The 18,043-nt window shown below is 45.0% G+C and overlaps 1 protein-coding gene across 1 annotated transcript in view; it reads right to left on the bottom strand.

Moving 5' to 3' along the window:
- The window catches only part of TRAPPC9 (trafficking protein particle complex subunit 9), a 707,343-nt gene that overhangs the window by 314,632 nt on the left and 374,668 nt on the right, over nucleotides 1-18,043 (bottom strand). The window contains exon 21 of the mRNA XM_075352837.1: nucleotides 15,098-15,189. Within this exon, the coding sequence (XP_075208952.1) occupies nucleotides 15,098-15,189 (92 nt within the window). The remainder of the gene's footprint in view (nucleotides 1-15,097; nucleotides 15,190-18,043) is intronic.

Here is an 18,043-nt window from a genome sequence, read left to right as displayed (position 1 = left end):
CAGCAACAATTCTGCTCTCACAGACCTGTCATTTTTTCTCCTACTCTGCATTCATTACCTGCATCAATTGCACCTGTTTGAACTCGTTACCTGTATAAGAGACACCTGTTCACACACTCAATCACACTCCAACCTCTCCACCATGGCCAAGACTAAAGGGCTGTCTAAGGACACCTGGAGCAAAATTGTAGACTTGTACAAGGCAGGGATGGGCTGCAGGACAAAAGGCAAGCAGCTTGGTGAGAAGGCAACAACTGTTGGCACAATTATTTAAAAATGGAAGAAACACAAGATGACTGTCAATCTTACTAGGTCGCAAGATCTCGCCTCGATGATTCTGGGAAAGGTCAGGAATCAGCCCAGAACTACAAAGGAGGACCTGGTCAATGACCTGAAGAAAGCTAGAACAACAGTCTCAAAGATTATCGTTAGTAACACACTACACCGTCATAGATTAAAAACCTGCAGGCCATTTAAGATCCCCCCACTCCTGCCAGCACATGTCCAGGACCGTTTGAAGTTCACCAATGACCATCTGGATGATTCAGAGGAAGCATGGGAGAAGGTCATGTGGTCAGATGAGACCAAAATAGAACTTTTTGGTATTAGCTCCACGTGCTGTGTTTGGAGGAAGAGGATGGATGAGTACAACCCCAAGAACACCGTCCCAACCATGAAGCATGGGGGTGGAAACATCATACTTTGGGGGTGCTTTCCTGCAAAGGGGACAGGACGACTGCACCGTATTGAAGGGAGGATGTATAGGGTCATGTATTGTGAGATTCTGGCCAACAACCTCCTTCCCTCAGTAAGAGCATTAAAGATGGGTCGTTGCCGGGTCTTACAGCATCACAATGACACGAAACACAGCCAGGACAACTAAGGAGTATCTTCAGAAGAAGCATTTCAAGGTCCGGGAGTTGCCTAGCCTGTCTCCAGACCAAAACCCAATAGAAGATCTTTGGAGGAAGCTGAAACTCAATCTTGTCCATCCACAGCCCCGAAACCTGAAAGATCTGTATGGAGGAGTATGAAAGATCTGGAGAAGATCTATATGGATGAAGTGACCTGAAAGATCTGGGAAGATCTGTATGGAGGAGTGACCCGAAAGATTCGGAGAAGATCTGTATGGAGGAGTGACCTGAAAGATCTGGAGAAGATCTGTATGGAGGAGTGACCTGAAAGATCTGGAGAAGATCTGTATGGAGGAGTGACCTGAAAGATCTGGAGAAGATCTGTATGGAGGAGTGACCTGAAAGATCTGAAGAAGATCTGTATAGAGGAGTGACCTGAAAGATCTGGAGAAGATCTGTATGGAGGAGTGACCTGAAAGATCTGGAGAAAATCTGTATAGAGGAGTGACCTGAAAGATCTGGAGAAGATCTGTATGGAGGAGTGACCTGAAAGATCTGGAGAAGATCTGTATGGAAGAATGACCCGAAAGATCTGGAGAAGATCTGTATGGAGGAGTGACCTGAAAGATCTGGAGATCTGTATGGAGGAGTGACCTGAAAGATCTGGAGAAGATCTGTATGGAGGAGTGACCTGAAAGATCTGAAGAAGATCTGTATGGAGGAGTGACATGAAAGATCTGGAGAAGATCTGTATGGAGGAGTGACCTGAAAGATCTGAAGAAGATCTGTATAGAGGAGTGACCTGAAAGATCTGGAGAAGATCTGTATGGAGGAGTGACCTGAAAGATCTGGAGAAAATCTGTATAGAGGAGTGACCTGAAAGATCTGGAGAAGATCTGTATGGAGGAGTGACCTGAAAGATCTGGAGAAGATCTGTATGGAGGAGTGACCTGAAAGATCTGGAGAAGATCTGTATGGAGGAGTGACCTGAAAGATCTGGAGAAGATCTGTATGGAGGAGTGACCTGAAAGATCTGAAAAAGATCTGTATAGAGGAGTGACCTGAAAGATCTGAAGAAGATCTGTATGGAGGAGTGACCTGAAGGATCTGGAGAAGATCTGTTTGGAGGAGTGACCTGAAAGATCTGAAGAAGATCTGTATAGAGGAGTGACCTGAAAGATCTGGAGAAGATCTGTATGGAGGAGTGACCTGAAAGATCTGGAGAAAATCTGTATAGAGGAGTGACCTGAAAGATCTGGAGAAGATCTGTATGGAGGAGTGACCTGAAAGATCTGGAGAAGATCTGTATGGAGGAGTGACCTGAAAGATCTGAAGAAGATCTGTATAGAGGAGTGACCTGAAAGATCTGGAGAAGATCTGTATGGAGGAGTGACCTGAAAGATCTGGAGAAAATCTGTATAGAGGAGTGACCTGAAAGATCTGGAGAAGATCTGTATGGAGGAGTGACCTGAAAGATCTGGAGAAGATCTGTATGGAAGAATGACCCGAAAGATCTGGAGAAGATCTGTATGGAGGAGTGACCTGAAAGATCTGGAGATCTGTATGGAGGAGTGACCTGAAAGATCTGGAGAAGATCTGTATGGAGGAGTGACCTGAAAGATCTGAAGAAGATCTGTATGGAGGAGTGACCTGAAAGATCTGGAGAAGATCTGTATGGAGGAGTGACCTGAAAGATCTGAAGAAGATCTGTATAGAGGAGTGACCTGAAAGATCTGGAGAAGATCTGTATGGAGGAGTGACCTGAAAGATCTGGAGAAAATCTGTATAGAGGAGTGACCTGAAAGATCTGGAGAAGATCTGTATGGAGGAGTGACCTGAAAGATCTGGAGAAGATCTGTATGGAGGAGTGACCTGAAAGATCTGGAGAAGATCTGTATGGAGGAGTGACCTGAAAGATCTGGAGAAGATCTGTATGGAGGAGTGACCTGAAAGATCTGAAAAAGATCTGTATAGAGGAGTGACCTGAAAGATCTGAAGAAGATCTGTATGGAGGAGTGACCTGAAGGATCTGGAGAAGATCTGTTTGGAGGAGTGACCTGAAAGATCTGAAGAAGATCTGTATAGAGGAGTGACCTGAAAGATCTGGAGAAGATCTGTATGGAGGAGTGACCTGAAAGATCTGGAGAAAATCTGTATAGAGGAGTGACCTGAAAGATCTGGAGAAGATCTGTATGGAGGAGTGACCTGAAAGATCTGGAGAAAATCTGTATAGAGGAGTGACCTGAAAGATCTGGAGAAGATCTGTATGGAGGAGTGACCTGAAAGATCTGAAGAAGATCTGTATGGAGGAGTGACCTGAAAGATCTGGAGAAGATCTGTATGGAGGAGTGACCTGAAAGATCTGAAGAAGATCTGTATAGAGGAGTGACCTGAAAGATCTGGAGAAGATCTGTATGGAGGAGTGACCTGAAAGATCTGGAGAAAATCTGTATAGAGGAGTGACCTGAAAGATCTGGAGAAGATCTGTATGGAGGAGTGACCTGAAAGATCTGGAGAAGATCTGTATGGAGGAGTGACCTGAAAGATCTGGAGAAGATCTGTATGGAGGAGTGACCTGAAAGATCTGAAGAAGATCTGTATAGAGGAGTGACCTGAAAGATCTGAAGAAGATCTGTATGGAGGAGTGACCTGAAGGATCTGGAGAAGATCTGTTTGGAGGAGTGACCTGAAAGATCTGAAGAAGATCTGTATAGAGGAGTGACCTGAAAGATCTGGAGAAGATCTGTATGGAGGAGTGACCTGAAAGATCTGGAGAAAATCTGTATAGAGGAGTGACCTGAAAGATCTGGAGAAGATCTGTATGGAGGAGTGACCTGAAAGATCTGGAGAAGATCTGTATGGAGGAGTGACCTGAAAGATCTGGAGAAGATCTGTATGGAGGAGTGACCTGAAAGATGTGGAGAAGATCTGTATGGAGCAGTGACCTGAAAAATCTGGAGAAGATCTGTATGGAGGAGTGACCTGAAAGATCTGGAGAAGATCTGTATGGAGGAGGAATTCCAGCTAATGTTCCAGATCCGGTAACTTGAAAAAAATAAAAATAAATGGAAAATAAAGAAAAGAAGGATCAAGCTAGCGCGTTATGCTTACAGAGTCCTCTAATAATTCAGATTTTACTAATGGGGTGTAGAAAATGGATAAATACAGACAGATATTACAAAAACTTTCTGCAAGTGAAAAACAAAGCAATATTATTTCTTTCTGCAGCCGGGAGACAATAATCAGATTCCCCAATATCCAGCATATCTGAAATATGATTGTGAGGGAGAGTTTACCAGATATGAATGGTGGCCGGTGATCGATAATGACAGATAGAAGAAAAAGGAGTAAGATCTGTCCATGCACCGAGCAGCGGATGTACGCGCCCCCCCCCCATACAATATAAGGATAATACTAAAGAAGCTCTCCACCTTCAAAGAATATACTGCAACGTAAAATGACTAATCAAAAGACACCCGGGGGGGGGGGGCATTCCTGGGAGAAGATAAGGATCGGATCCTGATGTCGCTCCATAGATTTTGAGTTGCCTGTATGCCTCCATTAGGCTGCTTTCACACATCTGTTTTTCGCCGTCCGGCACAATCCGGCGATTGCAAATAAAGTGCATCTGGCGTCTGATCCATTTTGTTCCCCATAGACTTGTATTAGCGCCGGATTGTGTTGGATGGCCTTGCGTTGCATGCAGCGTCCTCCATATCCGGCAAAATGTCTTCGTCCCGCTGCCGGAAAGGACGCAGCATGCAGGGTTTTCTGTCTCCGGCAAAAAACCGGACCACGTCGGACCCGGCGCCATCCGGCATTTTGTATAATGGAAGCCTATGGGCGCCGGATCCGTCGTCATCCGGCATATGACGTAATCCAACGACGGTTCCGGTTTTTTTGAACTGCGCATGCTCAGTATCACAACGGATTCATCAAAAAACTGATGCGACGGATCCATTTTTTCGCGGGATTGTGCTTGACGGCAAAAAACGGATGTGTGAAAGCAGCCTTACTGGTGCATAAGTGGTCCAGCCACAACTATTAAAGGGGTTCTCCGCTTTCGCGGATCTATATTTGTTAATGTCTGCACACGCAGCATTGTTGTCGTGTTTTCCTGATGGCAGCGAAATTAATGAGGATCCTGAAGTCTCCTGCACACGTTGCTTATTTTCTCTTTGCAGATTTATGTCTCCTGGATGTCAATTCTTTCAGCGTTTTTGCTGCAGATTTCCCCCTGTGATGGTGGGATATGGTGTACTGTGTATCATGTTGTGTAGGTTCGTATTTTACTTTGGTTCACTGTCCATTATTTGTATTGCTTGTGTGTACATTGTATTTTTTGTAGGTAATCCCCCCTGTAGTGTTCCTGTCCCTAAGTCTGGGGGGGTAGGGGGCCTAGGATCCACCTAAACTCTCTGCTTACCATTGTCATTCTGGGTGAGACGTACAAGAGAGAAGAAGCAGGATTGAATCTCTGAGGGAAAAGATGCGGCTCCTTAGAGAGACCTGGAAATTTATCCCATTACTGGACTATATTCGTGTTTCTTATTAAAAAGGAGGGAGATGTTATGGAGGAGTGACTCGAAAGATCTGGAGAAGATCTGTATGGAAGAATGACCCGAAAGATCTGGAGAAGATCTGTATGGAGGAGTGACCCGAAAGATCTGGAGAAGATCTGTATGGAGGAATGACCCGAAAGATCTGGAGAAGATCTGTATGGAAGAATGACCCGAAAGATCTGGAGAAGATCTGTATGGAGGAGTGACCCGAAAGATCTGGAGAAGATCTGTATGGAAGAATGACCCGAAAGATCTGGAGAAGATCTGTATGGAAGAATGACCCGAAAGATCTGGAGAAGATCTGTATGGAGGAGTGACCTGAAAGATCTGGAGAAGATCTGTATGGAAGAATGACCCGAAAGATCTGGAGAAGATCTGTATGGAGGAGTGACCCGAAAGATCTGGAGAAGATCTGTATGGAAGAATGACCCGAAAGATCTGGAGAAGATCTGTATGGAAGAATGACCCGAAAGATCTGGAGAAGATCTGTATGGAGGAATGACCCGAAAGATCTGGAGAAGATCTGTATGGAGGAGTGGTGTACTGTGTATCATGTTGTGTAGGTTTGTATTTTACGCTTGGTTCACTGTCCATTATTTGTATTGCTTGTGTGTACATTGTATTGTCTGTAAGTAATCACCCCCTGTAGTGTTCCTGTCCCTAAGTCTGGGGGGGAGGGGGGCCTAGGATCCACCTAAACTCTCTGCTTACCTGGGGGATTTATCATTCTGGGTGAGACTTACAAGAGAGAAGAAGCAGGATTGAACCTCTGAGGGAAAAGCTGCGGCTCCTCAGAGAGACCTGGACATTTATCCCATTACTGGACTATAATCATGTTTCTTTACTACTTTTACCCTGTGTTTTGTGGATTATTTTATGGACCATTTGATTTGCTTGGAATAAATGCTCTTTGGATTGTACAGCCATCTTTCGCTCCGTTGATTGTGTGATATGGGAGAAGGAACCCATCACAACTGGTGGCAGCGGTGGGATCAACAGAGTGCAGCCTAATGGAGATCCACCCACAGAGTGAGTACAGAAACTGGACTGCTTCCAGTCAACAAGAGAGAGCCAGAGATCTGGGCCTGAGCTACAAGGGGCCTCGTCATACCCCCATACTAAGGCTGTGTGTGCTCGCTGAGTATTTGGTGCAAGTATTTCTCCACCAAATCTGTACAACAAAAGGAAAAAAAAAGTGCTTCTTTGCTGCGATTTTGCCACGTTATTTTCCAATGGGTTTTCTGTGCAAGCTGGAATGGAAAAAACGCTGCAAAAACGCTAAAAGAATGGACATGCTGCAGATATATTTCTGCACCAAATCTGCAAGGGAAGAAAAGCACCATGTGCACAAAACTTCAAGATTCTTACTAACTATCCCCACATAAGGATTTGCATGCAGGATTGTGACAAAACTGTACTAAAGAAGCAGTAAAAAATGTGATCGCACTGTGTCCACATACTCTAAAGGCTACTTTACACACTGCGATATCGGTCCCGATATCGCTAGTGTGCGTACCCGCCCCCATCTGTTGCGCGACACGGGCATATCGCTGCCCGTGGCGCACAACATCGCCCAGAGCCGTCACACATACTTACCTGTCCGGCGACGTCGCTGTGACCGGCGAACCGCCTCCTTTCTAAGGGGGCGGTCCGTGCGGCGTCACAGCGACGTCACTGAACCGCCGCCCAATCGCAGCGGAGGGGCGAAGATGAGCGGGACGTAACATCCCGCCCACCTCCTTCCTTCCGCATAGCGGCCGGGAGGCAGGTAGGGAGACGTTCCTCGCTCCTGCGGCGTCACACGCAGCGATGTGTGATGCCGCAGGAACGAGGAACAACCTCGTTACTGCTGAAGTAACGATAATTGGGAATGGACCCCCGTGTCGCCGATTAGCAATTTTTCACTGTTTTGCAACGATGCAAAATCGCTAATCGATGTCACACGCAACGGCATCGCTAATGCGGCCGGATGTGCGTCACGAATTCCGTGACCCCAACGACTCCGCATTAGCGATGTCGTAGCGTGTAAAGCCCGCTTAAGGCTATGTGCGCACGCTGGTGACCATAAAGATGTATGTTTTTGGCCCCAAAAAAAACGCACTGCCCGCTGTGAGCTCCAGGCAGCAACTGAATTGAGCCGCACGATCAGCGGTGATGACACTCAGGTGATTTGCGGTCACAGGTGGAGACTCCAGCTGTGGCCACGGCTAACCTGAGTGACGTCACCGCTGATCGCGTGGCTCACTTCAGTTTCTGCCTGAACCTCACAGCGGGTGGTCATGTGCTATGGCGCCTGCTGTAAGGTTCAGATGTAACAGTGGTGGAAGCATCGTGGGACCTCGTGCGAATTACGTTGGAGCTGCAGGGGGGGTTAATAAAGGGGTGAAAGAGTATGTTTTTTTGTCTTTTATTTCAAGTAAAGGATTTTTTGGGTGTTTGTGTTTATTTGCTTTCACTTACAGATTAGTGATAAGGGATGTCTCATAGATGCCTGCCATCACTAATCTAAGACTTAGTGGCTGCTGTGGGCTGCTATTAACTCATTATTACCCTGAAGAGTCGGGCAAAGTGCTGGGACAGTTACATCTAATGTATGTGGCAATTCCGTGGGCTGCAGGCAGATATTTTCAGGCTAGGGGACACCCAATAACCATGGGTATCCCCAGCCTAATTATACCAGCCTCCAGCTGTCCGGCTTTATCTGTGCTGGGCATCATAATATGGGGACATCCTATGCCAATTTTTTACTTTATTTCACAGTACAATATAGACCCGCCCCCCGGCGTCTGTGATTGGAAGCCTCAGACATGCTGTCACTTAGTGTGGGGGGGCTCACCTGACTGCAACCAATCACAGACGCCGGTAGGTGGGAGAAGCAGTTAATATGTATGAGCCTAATGAATGGCCCGGGAAGAAGAATGAGAGGCCGCGGGAGCAGTGTGACAGCCGCCCCGGTGAATTGGTAAATATGAATTGCTATTGTATTAAAAGAGTTTCTGATTTTTACAAAGTTCCTGTCCCCCACCTGAAGGTTGTAAACTGTGCTTTACTCGACCTCCCCAGGTCTGGCGCTGAGCTCAGCGGCTCTGCCCGCAATGAGTTGCTGTTCCGTTCAGAGACGCTGAGCTTGATGATTGGCTGTAGCGATGTCGATGCAACATCAATAACAGAACCAGGTGCAGCAGTGGAGACTCCGCGCTGGACCGGGAGAGGGTGAGTAAAACACAGTTTGATTTTTTTTTTTAATCCCTGACCCCTTTAATACAATTACTCAGTCCACATGTGTGTTCTCAGCAGAACTAGATACATTCTGTAAGGTACGTTTGTTTATACCCTAAGTATGTATGCAATACGAGGGGGGCGAAAATAGGACAGAGAGCCCCCTAGTGGTGACAAGAGGAAGCCACAACTTTACCGTATACCAGTATAGTTACAGAAGAACTCGTACTGAAGCAGAAAATGTTGCAAATGTCTTTCGCAGACACATTTCCTAGTAAATTGGTTTGTTACATTCAGCCCAAACTCATTCTACGGATTCATGTGATTTTCCCCGTCAGCCATTCAGAGAATATCGCCATAAAGTGAGACTGACATTAAGAATGAATGAGCGCGAGCGAAAGCAAAGTCAGTGCGGATATCACCGTCCTGCATTTCCAGAAGATTACAGGAATGATCCATCTCACATCGCTGTCACCAACATCAATTGCAAATTTTTTTTTCTTCCTTCCTTTTTTTAGAAAATGTCTTCGAGAGTCATCATGACGAGAGGAGCGGAGAGCAGAATACAAGCTGTCTGCTGGAAAACGAGGCGGATTACGCAGGAAGGATCTGCCGCGGAGCAAGTGACAGACGCGGGCGAGGAGAGCGACAGGACCAGGGTCAACATGGACCATGAGAGGGATCCACCGCTCATCCAGTCCAGGCCCAGGTCAATAAACAATTCCACTTGGATGTCCAAGAACCGATCAGAGATCTCATCACTAGTAATGAGAGGTGAAAAATGAGGGCGGAAATCTGACTTCAGACTGAGAGATGTGTATCCGAGACAGAATACTGAAAGACACATGGAGGTGGCTATATACTGGACATATATACACACATAACATACATAAATATGTGCATTCATAGCACAAGAGTACATACTGTACATCAATACACACATGCAGTAAATACACACTGTACACACACCACATAACTGGATATGATGAACAAAGTGGAAAAATAAGGAAGGACATCGCTCGCGCTCTCTCTTAACTCAATGGAGCAAACCTCAGTAGTCTACACAAAATGGACTTGACCACAACTCTTCCAGGCTACAGTAAGGTCCTGTCCCACACAACTCTTCCAGACTACGGTATGGTCCTGTCCCACACAACTCTTCCAGACTATGGTATGGTCCTGTCCCACACAACTCTTCCAGACTTCGGTATGGTCCTGTCCCACACAACTCTTCCAGACTTCGGTATGGTCCTGTCCCACACAACTCTTCCAGACTACAGTATGGTCTTGTCCCACACACCTCTTCCAGACTATGGTATGGTCCTGTCCCACACAACTCTTCCAGACTACAGTATGGTCCTCTCCCACACAACTCTTCCAGACTACAGTATGGTCCTCTCCCACACAACTCTTCCAGACTACGGTATGGTCTTTTCCCACACAACTCTTCCAGACTATGGTATGGTCCTGTCCCACACAACTCTTCCAGACTACGGTATGGTCTTTTCCCACACAACTCTTCCAGACTACGATATGGTCCTGTCCCACACAACTCTTCCAGACTACAGTATGGTCCTGTCCCACACAACTCTTCCAGACTACAGTATGGTCCTCTCCCACACAACTCTTCCAGACTACGGTATGGTCTTTTCCCACACAACTCTTCCAGACTATGGTATGGTCCTGTCCCACACAACTCTTCCAGACTACGGTATGGTCTTTTCCCACACAACTCTTCCAGACTACGATATGGACCTGTCCCACACAACTCTTCGAGACTACAGTATGGTCATTGTGACGACATGGACTCTCATGGGTTAAAGTTTCTTAACATTCAGCCAGACTATTGTTCTTATGTGTGCTAAGTCATGTTTGCTTAGCTATTGCTCTCCAGACTTTTCCAGTAATCATTGTATTGTAGTTGTGTATTGATAATGTAATTACCTTAGTAGCCATTGTCTAGTCGGTGACTTGCCGACTCCATGTAGATATACTGAGTCTTTCTATGCACATCATTTAAATTAACATTATCCATGCAGCTTGATATTCATCCAATGGGAGAAGCAATCTTGTCCAACCAATCGATGAGGACGCAGTTTATCCTAAGGGAAGGTTATGGCTATAAAAGGGACTTCTTTAAGCCACCAGGGTTGATGAAGGTTGATGGATGCTGATGGATTCAGTCTAAGCTCTTTGGAGCTGACTAGAGGATCAGGATATCTTATGGCTTCAATCTAGGGGCTCCGGTTCCGGTTGGAGACCATATCCACAGCCTAGGGATTTCGACCCCGGCTGCCAGGATTGTAACATCATACCAGGACTACCTAAGGAGGACACTCAGGTTGGGACAGTTCAGTCACCTGTTACAGACTTTGCAGACCTCACACAGCTTCCTAAATCTGGCATTATTCTTTTCTCGGTGGGTGCCCGCCAAAAGCGGGGTGCTGCTGGATTTGAGTAAATAGCCCTGGAACCTCTGAGGCATGGACATTCTAAATCCCTGGTGAGCCAGCGGAAGGGTGAGACTCTGTTGCCTGTTACATTTGTGTGTTTTGCTGGTTATGTGTTATGTGCCGTTAATTGTTTGGGGATCCAATAAAGTCTAATTATTGTGGTTCCCTCACCCTGTGTTGTCTGAGTAGTGTTATGCCCACGGTTAAGGAGGCCGGCGTTCAGTTGGGATGAGCCCTGAGCCACGCTGTCTTTCTAAAGGCGGCGGGTTTTAGTGGACGAGAGCACCCACTGAGCCTCGTGTCTCCACAGTCATGTCCCACACAACTCTTCCAGACTTCAGTATGGTCTTGTCCCACACAACTCTTCCAGACTACAGTTTGAACCTGTCCCATAAAACTCTTCTAGACTACGGTATGGTCCTGTCTCACAGAACTCTTTCAGACTACAGTAAGGTCCTGTCCCACACAACTCTTCCAGACTACAGTATGGTCATGTCCCGCACAACTCTTCCAGACTTCAGTATGGTCTTGTCCCACACAACTTTTCCAAACTACAGTATGGCCCTGTCCCACACAACTCTTCCAGACTTCAGTATGGTCTTGTCCCACACAACTCTTCCAAACTACAGTATGGTCCTTTCCCACACAACTCTTCCAGACTACAGTATGGTCCTGTCCCACACAACTCTTCCAGACTACAGTATGGTCCTTTCCCACACAACTTTTCCAGACTACAGTATGGTCCTATCCCACACAACTCTTCCAGACTACAGTTTATACCTATCCCATACAACTCTTCCAGACTATGGTATGGTCATGTCCCACACAAATCTTCCAGACTATGGTATGGACCTTTCTCACAAAACTCTTCAAGACTACGGTATGATCATATCCCACACAACTCTTCCAGACTACGGTATGGTCATGTCCCACACAACTCTTCCAGACTATGGTAAGGTCATGTCCCACACAACTCTTCCAGACTATGGTACAGTCTTGCCCCACATAGCTCCTACAGACTATATGATTCTCGACTATGGTATGGTCCTGTCCCACACAACTCTTCCAGATTCAAGGTATGGTCCTGTCCCACACAACTCTTCCATATTCAAGGTATGGTCCTGTCTCACACAAGTCTTGGTTTTCATTTCTAGAACTGATGAGGACTTTGAAACCAGAAATAGTCAAATACAAATGGGAATAGAAAGCTCTATGACTTTAGTAATCTGTATACGGAGATCATCACAGTATAAAAAAAGAAAAATATGCTCAGCTATTTTTGTGCGGACGACTCCACCATGTAGCAAAATTTGATGTCCTGGTGCTCGCACGCCCCTCGCTAACCCTCGCACATTACGGCTACGCTCTTCCTCTGGCTGTAGCGGCAGCGCGCTCGGCGGTTTCCACATCAAGCGTTTCTTTACAGTACGGTTAATTATTCATAATAGCTTCATAATGGAGTTCAGGATTACAAACCGCTGTTAATGCTTTGTAAGAATATAATCATCAAGGAAACAATTAGGATGTCATTAGCGGAGGATTCTAGGACACGGGGCGGATCAGGCCAGATCAGCTAAAAACAGGGGAAGTCTCATTCCTCCGTGCTGGGAATAGAATGAACTTTGCTCCGAGAACTTTACGATGGGGGTTAAGATGCAGCAATGGGATCTGTAAGAGAATGTCGGTAAACCATTTTATGAATGGAAAAAGTAGTAGATGTCGAGGACATGGAGTGATGGAGAAAACCAAGAGGAACTCAATCACGCGTTCTCATCTGAAGAATTTCCAACCAAGGAAAAAGTCCCAGGAGCTAGGCCATCTGGTTTTACTGCCTGACTACTATAGAGGACTGTTTGCTATTATTGTTATAATTCTTTTTACTAAAAAGAAATGGGCTCCCTGTAACCTAGTGTTCAGCACACTATATAGGTTAATAGAGTAATCAATCGACTTCAGATAAAGATCAAACTCTGCCACAAGTGACTATTCATATAAGTACTCAAGGCTAGAGAAAACTTTAAAAAAAAAAAATACAAGTAACATTGAATAATTAGCTATTGAACTAAACTCCTCCAGCACACATGGGTGAAGGTGGTTTTCTATTAAGGAGATAAAGATTTGTATAACATATTGATAATGTATAATAATCGCCAGTCTTCCCCCCTCACAATGAGCAACAACGGGGCACACATGGTGCCCATTACAACAATTCAGTGACATAATAAGCTACAAGTAGTCTACAGTATTGCATGTCAAAAGGAAATACACTTGCATAAAACAGTAGACACTCTGCCATGTTGATCCAGTTAAAATGAAAAAAGAAAATAAATAATATGAATAATCAGCTATTGAACTAAACTCCTCCAACACACATTGGTGAACTCCTCCACAACACATGGGTGAAGGTGGTTTTCCATTAAGGAGATAAAGATTTGTATAACATATTGATAATGTATAATAATGGCCGGTCTTCCCCCCTCACAATGAGCAACAACGGGGCACACATGGTGCCCATTACAACAATTCAGTGACTTATAATAAACTACAGGTGGTCTATAATATGACATGTCAAAAGAAAATACAGTTGTATAAAATAGTAGAAACTCTGCCATGTTGATCCAGTTATCATGAAAAAAAGAAAATAAGTAACATTGAATAATCAGCTATTGAACTAAACTCCTCCAGCACACATGGGTGAAGGTGGTTTTCGATTAGGGAGATAAAGATTTGTATAACATATTGAAATTATATTATAATGATCGGTCTTCCCCCCTCACAACTAGCAACAACGGGGCACACATGGTGTCAATTACAACACTTCAGTGACATATAATAAGCTACAGGTGGTCTACAGTATGACATGTCAAAAGGAAATAAACTTGCATAAAACAGTAGACACTCTGCCACATTGAATGACTTAAAATGAAAACTAGCAAAACACATAACATTGAAGAATCAGATATTGAACTAAATTCCTCCAGCACACATGGGTGAAGGTGGTTTTCCATTAGGGAAATAAAGATTTGTAAAACATATTGAAAATGTATAATAATGGCCGGTCTTCCCCCCCTCACAATGAGCAACAACGGGGCACACATGGTGCCCATTACAACAATTCAGTGACTTATAATAAGCTACAGGTGGTCTACAGTATGACATGTCAAAAGAAAATACACTTGCATAAAACAGTAGAAACTCTGGCATGTTGATCCAGTTATCATGAAAAAAAGAAAATAAGTAACATGAATAATCAGCTATTGAACTAAACTACTCCAGCACACATGGGTGAAGGTGGTTTTCCATTAGGGAAATAAAGATTTGTATAACATATTGAAATTATATTATAATGATCGGTCTTCCCCCCTCACAACTAGCAACAACGGGGCACACATGGTGTCAATTACAACACTTCAGTGACATATAATAAGCTACAGGTGGTCTACAGTATGACATGTCAAAAGGAAATACACTTGCATAAAACAGTAGACACTCTGCCACATTGAATGACTTAAAATGAAAACTAGCAAAACACATAACATTGAAGAATCAGATATTGAACTAAATTCCTCCAGCACACATGGGTGAAGGTGGTTTTCTATTAGGGAGATAAAGATTTGTATAATATATTGATAATGTATAATAATGGCCAGTCTTCCCCCCCTCACAATGAGCAACAACAGGGCACACATGGTGCCCATTACAACAATTCAGTGACTTATAATAAACTACAAGTGGTCTACAATATGACATGTCAAAAGAAAATACAGTTGTATATAACAGTACAAACTCTACCACGTTGATTGAGTTGAAATGAACTAGAAAACAAGTAACATTGAATAATCAACTATTGAACTAAACTCCTCCAGCACACATGGGTGAAGATGGTTTTCCATTAGGGAGTTTAGCACTTTTGAAAAGAACCTAGAAACTCATAAAGGCTCACAGGGTTATATAATTCAGGTTTCCTACCATTCATAAAGGTAAAAATAACCAAGGAAGTGTCACTCACCCCACTGTAGAGGAGCCAGCTGCAGGTGTTCCAGGACGAGCTGATTCAGCACCCCCTCCACGCTCGCCTCTCCTTCACGCTTCAAGGATGGGTGAAATGAAGTTAAGGTTTAATAAAAATAATTTGAAAATCTAAAAATCAAAGAACTTATTACAAAACATTGAACATATCAGACTCCATAGATGTGTGATGTGTCATATGAGTGACCTCACAGTATATAGGATAAAGAAGTATTCCTATCATACATAGGATAACGTGAATGATGAACGTGAATGATGCTGGTCTGAACGCTGACCAACTGTTTCCACTGAAGAAAGGTCAAGACTATGATGATCAAAATACCCTCATTGCCCAGAGAAGTAACGCCTGATAAATGATACAGGAAATATAGATAAGCAATATAATGTATACACAATGACTGTGCCAGCAGAATAGTGAGTGCAGCTCTGCAGTATAATACAGGATGTAACTCAGGATCAGTAATGTAATGTATGTACACAGTGACTGCGCCAGCAGAATAGTGAGTGCAGCTCTGCAGTATAATACAGGATGTAACTCAGGATCAGTAATGTAATGTATGAACACACTGACTCCACCAGCAGAATAGTGAGTGCAGCTCTGGAGTATAATACAAGACGTAACTCAGGATCAGTAATGTAATGTATGTACATAGTGACTGCACCAGCAGAATAGTGAGTGCAGCTCCGCAGTATAATACAGGAGGTAACTCAGGATCAGTAATGTAATGTATGTACACAGTGACTGCAGCAGCAGAATAGTGAGTGCAGCTCTGGAGTATAATACAGGAGGTAACTCAGGATCAGTAATGTAATGTATGTACACAGTGACTGCACCAGCAGAATAGTGAGTGCAGCTCTGGAGTATAATACAGGCTGTAACTCAGGATCAGTAATGTAATGTATGTACACAGTGACTGCAGCAGCAGAATAGTGAGTGCAGCTCTGGAGTGTAATACAGGAGGTAACTCAGGATCAGTAATGTAATGTATGTACACAGTGACTGCAGCAGCAGAATAGTGAGTACAGCTCTGGAGTGTAATACAGGAGGTAACTCAGGATCAGTAATGTAATGTATGTACACAGTGACTGCACCAGCAGAATAGTGAGTGCAGCTCTGGAGTATAATACAGGACCTGTAAAGGATTAGCAGTGTAATGTACTTGCATAGTGATTTCACTTCGTAAAGACATATCTAGATGTCATAGACAAGTAACCTCTAACTCTCGGGTCTCTGCAGGGACTTGTGGTTCCACAAGCTGACGCTCTGATGGCAGCCTTCTCTTAGTCTTCAGCAATGTCTGGGCACTGAGCTTCCGATCAGCAGAGACGGCTGCACGTAGGCACATTACCTTTCGGGGCGGTGCTCCTGAATAAACAGCTTTTTTCTTTGGGGCCGCGGCGGTTGTGGAGGGGGCCGCGGCGGTTGTGGAGGGGGCCGCGGCGGTTGTGGAGGGGGCCACGGCGGTTGTGGAGGGGGCCGCGCCGGTTGTGGAGGGGGCCGCGGCGGTTGAGGAGGGGGCCGCGGCGGTTGTGGAGGGGGCGGCTTATTTCCACTTCATAAACTAAAGCATAAAGATACAGAAGTGTAAGATGCTGGCGATTCCCCGGTGCTGACCACAATGCGCGGCCCTCGCTCTCTGCGGCGCATCCATGTGTATCTATGGTAACACAGTAACTGGGCCCATGCGGTGCATCGTATCCCTGCTGGACTGCAGTGCACAGTGCACCCTCCTGTGGGCTGCTAAATATATCCATTACACCGCGTTGCTATGGCTAAATACGCCACCGTCCTTAACCCCAACTCTCCCAGGCTTGTCTGAACCACAGCAAGTAACACGCAAGGAGGAAAACTAGGGCGTCTCGTGCCCCTGGTGCAAAATCTGCTCCTGTGCCAGGAGGGGTGAACAAAGGGCAATGGGAACCCAATGCATCTAGGGTGCCATTGTGCAAATGCAATGCTGCATCACTGCTGCATCCTTTTCTGAGGATAATATTTAGAGGGGTTATCCAGTTTTGGATAGGACGGGCAGCGTGGTGACAGACAAGGTGTCTCTGTTCCTCTGGGGCCCTGGGTTCGGATCATACCAAGGGCAAAATCTGCACGGAGAGATCTGCATCAACCAGTCACTGCCAGCAAGCAGAGATCTTCAGGTTTTGGCCCAAAAATCAGGTATATTAGTTGGTTGCAGAACCTTTCGATACATGATAGCCTATATTCCACACTTAGAAGGGTGAATTCGCAGAACGTACAGGACGGAGAGAGGAAGAACCATACAGGGCTGATACGTGATAGAGGCGACATTGTCAGGTCCACTTGTCTTCAGCTTCCAAATACAGAGGATGGAGGTCGCTGCTCCAATAAGGGCTTTCACCAATACAATATGTTTACGTTTCGGCCTACAATGGGGCCTTCATCAGAGGCAAATTGGAGAGTATAGAAGGAATAACGATTGCAGAGCTAGGGATTAGGCATAACTGTAGTACAGAGAGCAGAGGGATCATACGGAGCAGATACGTGACAGAGGCGACATTGTCAGGTGCCATTTGTGTTCAGCTTCCAAATATAGAAGATGGAGGTCGCTGCTCCAATAAGGGGTTTCACCAATACAATAGTTTTACGTTTCAGCCTACAATGGGGCCTTCTTCAGAAGAAAACTGCAAAAGTATATCAGGGAATAAAGATTATAGCGCTAGGAATTAGGCATAAGTATAGGACAGGGAGCAGAAGAATCATGAGGAGCAGATACGTGATAGAGGCGACATTGTCAGGTGCCATTTGTGTTCAGCTTCCAAATACAGAAGATGGAGGTTGCTGCTGCAATAAGGGCTTTCATCAATACAATATGTTTACGTTTCGGCTTACAATGGGGTCTTCATCAGAAGAAAATTGCAAAGTATAGCAGGGAATAAAGATTGCAGCGCTAGG

Source organism: Anomaloglossus baeobatrachus, chromosome 6 (genome assembly GCF_048569485.1).
Source record: "Anomaloglossus baeobatrachus isolate aAnoBae1 chromosome 6, aAnoBae1.hap1, whole genome shotgun sequence".
In the NCBI taxonomy this organism is placed as follows: Eukaryota; Metazoa; Chordata; class Amphibia; order Anura; family Aromobatidae; genus Anomaloglossus; species Anomaloglossus baeobatrachus.
Note: the sequence above shows the minus strand (reverse complement) of the source record. Positions and strands in the feature narration are given on the sequence as shown.